Here is an 8,877-nt window from a genome sequence, read left to right as displayed (position 1 = left end):
CCAGATTACGAGTCATCTGCTTTAGGGTACGTGTTTGAGAATTATACCACGGGGTCAGGTACTTCTGATTAGAGACCTTAGTTTTCACTGGAGCTACAGTATCCAGAGTTTTACGTAGTGAGGAGGTGAAATTATTAACAAGATAATCGACCTCTGTTGGGGTAGCGTTCAGATAGCTGCTCTGCTCTGTGTTGGTACAGGGCATTGACGATGATAACAGTGGCTGGATTATATTCTTAAACTTAGTTACAGCGCTTTCAGAAAGACATCTACTTTGATAAAGTCCACTCTCCACTGCTGCGTAATCAATTATTGTAAATGTAAATGTTATCAAGAAATGATCAGACAGGAGAGGGTTTTCAGGAAACACTGTTAAATGTTCAGTTTCTATGCCATATGTTAAAACAAGATCTAGAGTGTGATTAAAGTGGTGGGTGGGTTCTTTTACATTTTGAGAGAAACCAATTGAGTCTAACAACAGATTAAATGCCATGTTGAGGCTGTCATTTTTAGCATCAACATGGATGTTAAAATCACCCACAATAATTATTTTATCTGAGCTCAGAACTAAATTAGATATAAAGTCTGAGAAATCAGACAGAAACTCTGTGTAAGGCCCAGGTGGACGATAGATGATAACAAGTAAGACTGGTTTCTGAGTTTCACAGCTGGGGTGGACAATGCTAAGCATCAGGCTTTCAAATGAATTAACAGTCTGTCTTGGTCTTTCATTAATTAATAGACTGGTGTGAAAAATTGCTGCCACACCGCCCCCTCGACCTGTGCTTCGAGATTTCTGGTAGTTAGAATGACTCGGGGGTGTTGATTCATTTAAACTAACATAATCATCCTGCTGCAACCAGGTTTCTGTAAGGAAGAGTAAATCAATTTGTTGATCAATTATTAAGTCATGTACTAACAGAGACTTGGAGGAGAGAGACCTAATATTTTATAATCCACATTTCACTGTTTTACTCTTTGGTTCAGATGTGGATACTGTATTGCTCTTTCTTTGTAAATGTTTAAGTTGTTTGTTGCTGGTTTTTAGTTTGTTTTTTGTCTTTTTGGAAGCAGACACAGTCTCTATGGAGATGGGTTTTTGGGGGGGGTAGCAGGAGGAGAGAAGCTGCAGAGAGGCGTGTAAGACTGCAACTCTGCTTCCTGGTCCCAACTCTGGATAGTCATGTTTTGAGGGGTTTAATAAATTTGTCGATATTTCTAGAAATGAGAGCTGCTCCATCCAAAGTGGGATGGATGCCATCTCTCCTAACAAGACCAGGTTTCCTCCAGAAGGTTTGCCAATTATCTATGAAGCCCACATCGTTTCTGGGACACCACTCAGACAGCCAGCAATTTAAGGAGAACATGCGGCTAAACATGTCACTCCTGGTCTGATTGGGGAGGGGACCAGAGAAAACTACAGAGTCCGTTCATGTCAATCCCAGCACCTCCCATTTTAACCTGCACAGTCTTGAGCATTTTATCAAATCACATGCAAAATATTTGGGGGTTATATTTGACAGCAATTTCACCTTTGAAAAACAAATTAGCTCAGTCATACAGCGGTCTTTCTTCAAACTGAGGCTTTTATCTAAGGTGAGATCATTTTTATCTTTTAAAAACTTTGAACGGGTGATTCATGCTTTTATCACATCCCAGCTGGAATCCTTATATGCTGGAGTTAGCCAGAACTGCCTGGCCAGACTGCAGTTGGTCCAGAATGCTGCAGCTCGTCTTCTGTCACAAACTAAAAGATGTGAACATATTTCCCCGGTGCTTGCCTCTCCTTCTGGCTCCCTGTCCACTTCAGAATTGATTTTAACATTTACAAAGCAGTGAATAGACTTTTGCTTTTAGCCATACCAAGATCGAGGCTGGTTCATAGAGGTGATCGAGCATTTGCAGTCATAGTGCCTAAGCTGTGGAATAATTTACCCCTACACATCAGACAGGCTCCTACTGTCAATCTTTTTAAATCTTAGTTATTTGTTAATTCATATTTGATGTTTGCTATCAATATTATAAGTTATTTTACTAGGTATTTTGTATTCTTGTACAGCACTTTGGTCAACGTTCCTGTTCTAGTTAAATGTGCTATATAAATAAATAAATAAACTGGAAATAAAATAATTAGCGATGTTTGTACTAACTTGGTTTTAAAGCCTTTACTTTAAAATAAACACCGTCCAATAGTTGACCTTAATCTTACAGAGAATCTGATGATTTTATGGATAATTAAAGTCAGTCATATATCCACAAACACAACAAGCTGAAAGTCAGTGATGCTGCTCGGTTTTGCAGTCCTGAATATCACGGCACAAGCAGGATTCACTGCACTGTTAATGTTAGCTATGTTATATTACTGCCTCTGTTCAGTGGTGTCGAGCCAAACGGACTTTAACGTGTGTTTGAACGAGCTGACGGTTCACTCGTTGAGCTGAAAGAAAGATGCTTTAATCACAGGAGTCACACATGTGTCCACTGTACCATCTGGGAACTCTTCTTGTTTAGCACTCATAATAACACAAACACTAAATCCTCCTTCTCTTGTGCTGTTTTGTAGCAGTGTAAACACCTGAGACTGTCACCTGTCTGTCTGTCCTGCACTCTCTCTGTGTTTCTTTCTCTCTGATTGTGGAATAAAAGTATGAACATGTATTTATAAGTTACACTTGTGTTTGAATCCTGCAGCTTATCACACATTTGATTTTCATGTGTGACAACTGCAAGTGTCCAGAGTGAGGACAGACTGAGGGACCCACTGCTGCACATCATCTGTGAGGCTTTGCACCCCTGATGATCCACCAGGACAAACTCAGCAGTGTGTGAGGAAGAGGAGGAGGAAGAGCCAGCAGCAGCTGACAGATGGAGAGAATAGACAGACTGTTCCCTGTTTGTGAAGGACTGCTAGAAAAGTTTAACATAACTAATTGTCTGTCCTGAATCAGTCTTATTAGGTAATGTTCAAATAATATTATCATTCCAGTGTTTGCAGTGTGGGAGAAAGTACTCAGGGCCTTCAAGTTAAACACTATGAAAGGCAGAAACAAGTTTAATACTCAGAAACCTAAAGTATGTATCAGCAGCAGAATGGACCTAAAAATAAATGTTTGTTTCAGTTCTATGAAGCTTTGAGTGTTTTGGATTAGTAGTACTGCTGTGTTTGTTGCATCATATTGCTGTAATTGTTTATATGCTTTATATATTCTGAGGTAAGTTGATCTATAGTGTTACATCATATTCTATAAGGATGTTATGTGTTTGTATACTTTCTACCCAGTTTGACCCAACAATCATGTTTTTAAAGTCCCGTGGTCTCAGTCTCAGATACTCAACAAATCAAAGTCATCTCATAAAAAAATTAACGAACAAAAATACATTTTTTTCTCCTTTATTTCTGTCAAACAATGCCGTATGATACGTTTCTCGCAGTTAGTATCATGGTTGCTAGGCAACCTGAGCAGCACAACGAAGGCCAGACCGTCCAATTTCGCAAGCCTCTCACTTCCAGCCTTAGCGGTCTTTGAGTACGCCGTCCTTATGGACCCTGATTTGGGATACAGCCAAAAGCTTTTTCCTGCTGCTCCATTTTAAGCTGTTTGCTTGTGCTGCCCTCTGCTGGTCAATCAGATGAACTTCCAGAATTTCTTAAGTTTGGTTAACACGAGTGCTTAAAAGACCTTCATCTTTGAATAAGCAGCTACAACATCTTTAAAATTCCCCATTCTCTTTTGGGTGCAGGCTGGAGGATGAACTGGGGAGTGGATTCCATCTGGAGTGGAGGTCTCTGCTCAGCCTACAGAGGGCACAGCATTAAAGTAGTTTTCTCTGGTCCCCTCCCCAATCAGACCAGGAGTGACATGTTTAGCCACATGTTCTCGTTAAATTGCTGGCTGTCTGAGTGGTGTCCCAGAAACGATGTGGGCTTCATAGATAATTGACAAACCTTCTGGAGGAAACCTGGTCTTGTTAGGAGAGATGGCATCCATCCCACTTTGGATGGAGCAGCTCTCATTTCTAGAAATATGGACAAATTTATTAAACCCCCCAAAATATAACTATCCTGAGTTGGGACCAGAAAGCAGAGTTGCAGTCTTACACGGCTCTCTGCAGCTTCTCTCCTCCTGCTACCCCCCCCAAAAAACCCATCTCCATAGAAACTGTGTCAGCTCCCAAACAGACAAAGAACAAACTAAAAACCAACAACAAACAACTTAAATATAAAAAATCACAAAGACTCTGCCTTACAGAAACCTGGTTGCAGCCGGATGATTATGTTAGTTTAAATTAATCAACACCCCCGAGTCATTCTAACTACCAGAAACCTCAAAGCACAGGCCTTCTGATTCTGGCAGCAATTTTTCACACCAGACTGTCAATCAACCAAACACCCAGACAGACTTTTAATTCATTTGAAAGCCTGATGCTTAGCCTTGTCCACCCCAGCTGTAAAACTCAGAAACCAGTCTTACTTGTTATCATCTATCGTCCACCTGGGCCTTACACTGATTTTCTCTGATTTCTCAGACTTTTTATCTGATTCAGGGCTCTAGACTAACTTTTTGCCATGGGCGCACCAGTATGCCTAACTTTAAAAATTTAGGCATACCGGCACAAAGGCTAGGCGCACTCAAATTTTTCAACCGCATCGCTTAACACCGTAGTTTTACATGTGCACTTTCTTTGGGGGGGAAGTCCATACAGACAATATTCATTTCTAAATTATTAACTAACAAACCTGTGCTTAAAGTGCTTTGTCAATATTGTAGAAAATGTTAAACTTAATCATCATCTTGGCCTCCTCTGACGACCTGTTTGCTGCTGTCTGTTGCTGAAAGGCATTGGGGAGAGGGAACACTTGGGCAGTGCATTGCAGCATTGCAGCATATAATGCGTTTCCTGGATACACTGTGCTTTTTCAGCATTCAAAGACTGATGGCACCGTGTCAGAGCACTGGCTATGAATTTCAGACAGCTCAGGCCTTAACTTAACAAAAAAGTTATCAATAGTTCTTTTCTTTTCTTATTACCCACAGCTACATCCACTTCTGTCAGGCCTAGGCTACTCACTAGGGCTGGGTATCATCACTGATTTCTATAATCCATTCGATTCCAGTTTTCAAAGTCCTGATTTGATTCAATTTAGCCTCAGACAGTCAGAAATATTACATCACATCACAGCAGATGCCTTTGTGCGAAAGTAACTGAGAATAAAACACAGAAAAACATGAAGGAGATTTTCCTGGTCTGGCTTTTTATAGCAGATAACCTTAAAAATATTCTGCAATATTCTGCAATGTTTTCATAATTTTAAGAAGTTTACATTTTTTCAGTATTGAACAGCAGAAATTAGGCTTTCTTGTCCGAGGTCATTTAAGTGGAAAAAGAAAAAGACAGCGCTGTAAACAACGGTAGACTGGTGGGTAATAAGCGAATGAATAATGCAGAAAACAGAGATTTGAGACGGGAAACTGTTCCTGAAGTACAGAGAAAGAGAGAGAGAGAGAGAGAGAGCTGTGCATGAAGTGTAATTTTTATCGTGGTGGAAGCAAAACAGCAAAAGTCAGAGGGAATTCGTGACGACATTGATCAAATGTGAAGCGTAGTTTGCTGCTTCTTTTGCTGCTGGCTCAGCAAATTTTGGTTGGAGAGAGACAAAACCTGCAGCTCAGAATCTAGCGCAAAAAAGACGTAAACACAGTGCGGACCCGACACATCAGAATCGCTAAGCTCCGACAGTGTATGGCAAGCCATTAGTGCCAAAAATCTCCACTTTTCTAACCCGTTTGGTTATGAAATGGAGTAAAAAACACCATTTAATTATTCAAAACGCCGAAAAAAACGGCGTTCTGTTCTGACAAATGCCGTTTTGTCCGACTCTTACATGGTGCCCTGAACGCACCATCCGAGTGACGTAAAAAGCAGCGTTCAAAGACAGACGGAAACGCCTTTTTTTCCGCCACTCGACAGAAAACGCCGTTCAAAGATGCATAAAAACGGCGTTTTTACAGCGTTCTGTGCCAGTTATAACGGTATTTAAAAAAGCGTTTTGTTGAAATTATGCAGGCCACTCCCCATGGTTCCCTCATCCAATTACTTTCAACTCATTTCACCCAATCAAAGAAGAGGAAGTGCAGACCACACTAATGCATCACCAATTCACCTTGCTGCTAAGTGATTGCCTATTTGGTACCAGTGCTTGTTACCCACTATGCATTTTGATATGTTTAAAGCATGATCAAACAAGCAAACGACAGAATGCTTTTTCTGAAACAAGACCTTAACTGTGTGGCGCATGGGTCGCTTGAGTACTTGAGGGATCAGCTATTAGCGCTGTGCTACCGCAGTGTAGCACTATGATGATTTTTACCCTCTCTACGCTCTTTATGGACCTTGGCATTGTATTTTTTTATCCTTTTAGTTGTATGCTCATCTAATGGCTGTGCACTGATTACACACGACAGGCAAACACTTTTAAATCTAAGACTCTCTCATTCCTCTCGGCATGATCCTTGCTGGAACCTGGGTGACGCCACCGCGCCCCGACCGGACCCTCTGACTGGACCCTCCGACCGGCTTCCTCCACCTACCTATTCCGAATCTACACAAGAAACGCTATAGGAAACGCGGTAGAAGGAGCGGCCGTCGTGTTCGCCTCAGGGTCTACTTTAAAGCCAGAGCCACAGGCTACCCACATGCCAGCCTGGATATTTTATCTTCTTTCCCCCCTTCCCAGGAGCGCTCTGATGCTAAGTTGCTCACCCACCGTTGGATCTGCTCGGCCAACCACGAAGTCTACCCTGTGATTCCTGTGGCATGTTTTCCTGCTCGGGTTTGGATAACATCGCTCCGACGCGGCGTTTGCCGAAGCAACCTAAGTGTCCTACGACGCACCACCCGTGGCGACTTAGCCCCTAGGATACGGATGGCATTGCTTAATGTCAGGTCGCTGGTCAATAAGACCTTTCTCTTAAATGACTTCCTCTCCACTAATGGGATTGATGCTTTATTCCTGACTGAAACCTGGATTCGTCCTGGTGAGTTCATCCCTTTTACCAAACTTCTTACATCGGACTGTGTTGCTTTTAGCTCACCAAGGCTTACTGGTAGGGGTGGCAGCGTAGCCTCGGCCTTTAAAAATTCTTATGCAGTTCGGCAGCTACCCTCACCTACCTACTCTAGCTTTGAAGTCCAATTACTGGAGATGACTGCATCCACGACCACACTCTGCGTGGTGGTTTATCGACCACCTAAATATAGCAAATATTTTATCATGGACTTTGCTGATCTCCTAGGCTCCGTTCTTTTTAAGTATGGTTGTGTTCTCATTGTCGGTGATTTTAACATACACACTTGCTGAAAGGATGACTCATTTGCTAAAGACTTCCTTGCTTTAACGGACTCTTTTAACATGGCTCAGTCGGTTAATGACCCAACGCGTGTTAAAGGACATACTTTGGACTTGGTTTTCTCATATGGTCTGGACATTTGTATCAAGGATATAAGTGACGCTGGGATCTCGGATCATTTCCCAGTTATATTTGATACTGGCTTATGCACTAATGAACTACATCCTACGGCTCCCCTTCGCCCGCTATGTGTAATTAATGCTGAAGTCATGTCAAACTTCTCTATGTCTTTCTTGGATTCTGCATCTGTCACTCTCGACTGTTGTTCTTTTCGCTCGGTTGATGACTGTGCTAATTCCTTGTTATTGTGACCAAGTGGTCGGTGGGGTTATAAAAGAAATAATAAAATGCCAACGCCACCTGGGGGGAATTCTAGCCCCCAGGAAATATGAACTTTAGAAATGAAATGTAAATAAAACAACAACGTTTGCACAGGTTCAGGGATGTACACTGAGGCCGGCTCAAATATTAACACAATTTTATTTATTAAAAAAATAAAAACAAAACAAGGACAGCGCACTAAATGTCTAAAATTGTGTCCCAGATTACCAAAAAAATTAAACATACAACTGGGACTTACCAGCAGCGGTGGACCACAAGAAAACCACAAAAAACCCACTATAGTCTATTCACCTGGTGCTGCACAACAAAAGAAGTGTGGAAAACGACCCGCCACCTAAGGTCCCACGGCCGCTGGTAGATCCTCAGTTCGCTGAAATAAAAGCACAAGATATACACATTAAAAAGGATAAAAACATGGGACATAAACATAAACTATATACTAAAAAAAAGAAATTAAAAGAAAAACGGAGATCTGCAATAAAACACACCCACGTACACACCACAGAGCACAGATTGGAAATACTCGTACTCTGCGAGCCAGCCCACAGCTGGTGCTGGTTCCGATTGTCCATAGCCCCACTCAGTCTCGCGCAGCTCTCCACAACTGGGAGAAAAGGGAGAGGCAGTACCAGTTTTGTAACACCAGCTCAATATGCAGCTGAAGATCGCCCCGACCAGCTGCGAAAACTGGAGTGAAACGATAGTCCAAAAAGGGGCTTGGCGTGAAACCCAAAGCCCCCAGGGGCGAGGCGAGGCAAGCAGCAGGAACAAAACTGGACGGCCAACAAATCGGAATACAAGATAAAACAAGGCAAGACAAGACAGCAGCTAGGCAGGCGTCTCGACTCTTCGCTTAAAATCAGGCAGTTGGTCCCTGAGAGGGTGCGGCAGCAATCAAACCCCCAAGACTGGAGGTGCTGTACTGTACAGTGGACGCAACCGCATCTCTCCACCACGGCTGGAGTAAAGGAAAGAGAAACAGCTGCGCTGTAGCAGTCACACAATCCGATCGTATCGGTAAATTAACCAATAGGCCAGCATTTACTGCTGTATCGCACCAGAAGCTCGGGAGGAATCATCCAACAAAAAAAACAGCTTCCCTTTATACAGGTAAACACCACCCTGT

General features: G+C 42.4%; 1 protein-coding gene across 1 annotated transcript in view; it reads right to left on the bottom strand.

Moving 5' to 3' along the window:
- Positions 1-8,113: 8,113 nt before the first annotated feature.
- LOC102790106 (protein NLRC3) overlaps positions 8,114-8,877 on the bottom strand; it is a 99,111-nt gene continuing 98,347 nt past the window's right edge. The window contains exons 9-10 of the mRNA XM_087831073.1: positions 8,240-8,355; positions 8,114-8,121 (exon numbers count right to left, since the gene is read on the bottom strand). Of these exons, the coding sequence (XP_087687199.1) occupies positions 8,114-8,121; positions 8,240-8,355 (124 nt within the window). The remainder of the gene's footprint in view (positions 8,122-8,239; positions 8,356-8,877) is intronic.

This window comes from Neolamprologus brichardi, chromosome 17 (assembly GCF_056152115.1).
Source record: "Neolamprologus brichardi isolate AB-2024 chromosome 17, ASM5615211v1, whole genome shotgun sequence".
Classification (NCBI taxonomy): Eukaryota; Metazoa; Chordata; class Actinopteri; order Cichliformes; family Cichlidae; genus Neolamprologus; species Neolamprologus brichardi.
The sequence above is the reverse complement of the archived record's forward strand: the minus strand, read 5'-3'. Positions and strand labels throughout refer to the sequence as shown.